The 1,068-nt window shown below is 40.4% G+C and overlaps 1 protein-coding gene across 1 annotated transcript in view; it reads right to left on the bottom strand.

Annotated features, from left to right (window-relative positions):
• LOC119590675 (ras-like GTP-binding protein RYL2) overlaps positions 1 to 1,068 on the bottom strand; it is a 6,760-nt gene that overhangs the window by 838 nt on the left and 4,854 nt on the right. Inside the window, exons 4-5 of the mRNA XM_037939360.1 lie at positions 745 to 900; positions 311 to 399 (exon numbers count right to left, since the gene is read on the bottom strand). Coding sequence (XP_037795288.1) covers positions 311 to 399; positions 745 to 900 — 245 coding nt within the window. The remainder of the gene's footprint in view (positions 1 to 310; positions 400 to 744; positions 901 to 1,068) is intronic.

Here is a 1,068-nt window from a genome sequence, read left to right as displayed (position 1 = left end):
CACAACACATTTGAAAGAATGCGTCACCGTGGAGTTCCCTACATTCTGAGACTTTACACTATATCATTAACTCTAGAAGTAACATTTACGTGATTTAAATAAATGATCCTTTTTAACTCCAAGCAAATTTAGAGGGCGTCCCTTTCCCAAACAAAAAGCAAAGTAGAAAGCAGATTCACTTCAAGTCCAAGCAAATTTAAAATGTGTTCCCCTTGAAAAACAGACAAGGTAAAAAGCAGTAGAAATTTAAAGGCCGTTTCCCTTTGACAAACAAAAAAACAAAAGAGGCTCAGACTCCACCTGCACTTACCTCAGAGGAATATAAATGGACCATAGGGTCTACTTCATCAGCTTTTCGAAGCATTTCTGTCGCGACGATTTCGAACATTTCTTCAATTCCTGTAAGAGAAAAAAAAAACAAAGTAGCTAGTAAAAAATATTTTGCTGGAGAGATAGGTGGTTTTATCTGTCTTTTTTTTCGCTTTTACTTCCTTAAGCAGTTTTATCTGATTTCACTTTGATTTTTTTTATTGGCAATCGTTTCATTTTCAAAGACTAATTCATTTATTTATCACGATACAGTTAAAATTATTCAGCTCTTCCTATCCTCTTTCGCTGATATTATCAACCTTCTCTTTTGGTCCTCACTTTCTCCCTATCCCATCTACACCTCCTTCATTCTCCCTAGCCTCTTTCCCTTATCCCTTTCTCTCCACATATCCCCTTCCCCATCTACATCCTCACCTGTTTCGTCCATAGCGGAAGTTTCTAGGAAAATAGCACCTATAGAAGCAGCATATTGTTGGGCGACATCCCTGGCCACTGCTCTGCACTGATCAAGGTCGCACTTGTTGCCGACCAGTACAAGCATAAGGCCCTCCCCTACGCGAGAACTCAACTCTGGGAAACGGAAAAAAGTGCTGGTGGGCGGGTGTGTACACTTGCATGTACGTAATCATATACGCATGGATGATATATGAAAGTTTATTTGTATGTACAACTGATGTGGGTAGGAAGGGAGGTTGAGGAAGGGTGGAGGAAGGGAGACGGGGACTAAGAGTGAGTGGG

Source organism: Penaeus monodon, chromosome 27 (genome assembly GCF_015228065.2).
Source record: "Penaeus monodon isolate SGIC_2016 chromosome 27, NSTDA_Pmon_1, whole genome shotgun sequence".
Taxonomy (NCBI): Eukaryota; Metazoa; Arthropoda; class Malacostraca; order Decapoda; family Penaeidae; genus Penaeus; species Penaeus monodon.
This window is presented reverse-complemented; position numbering and strand designations above follow the sequence as displayed.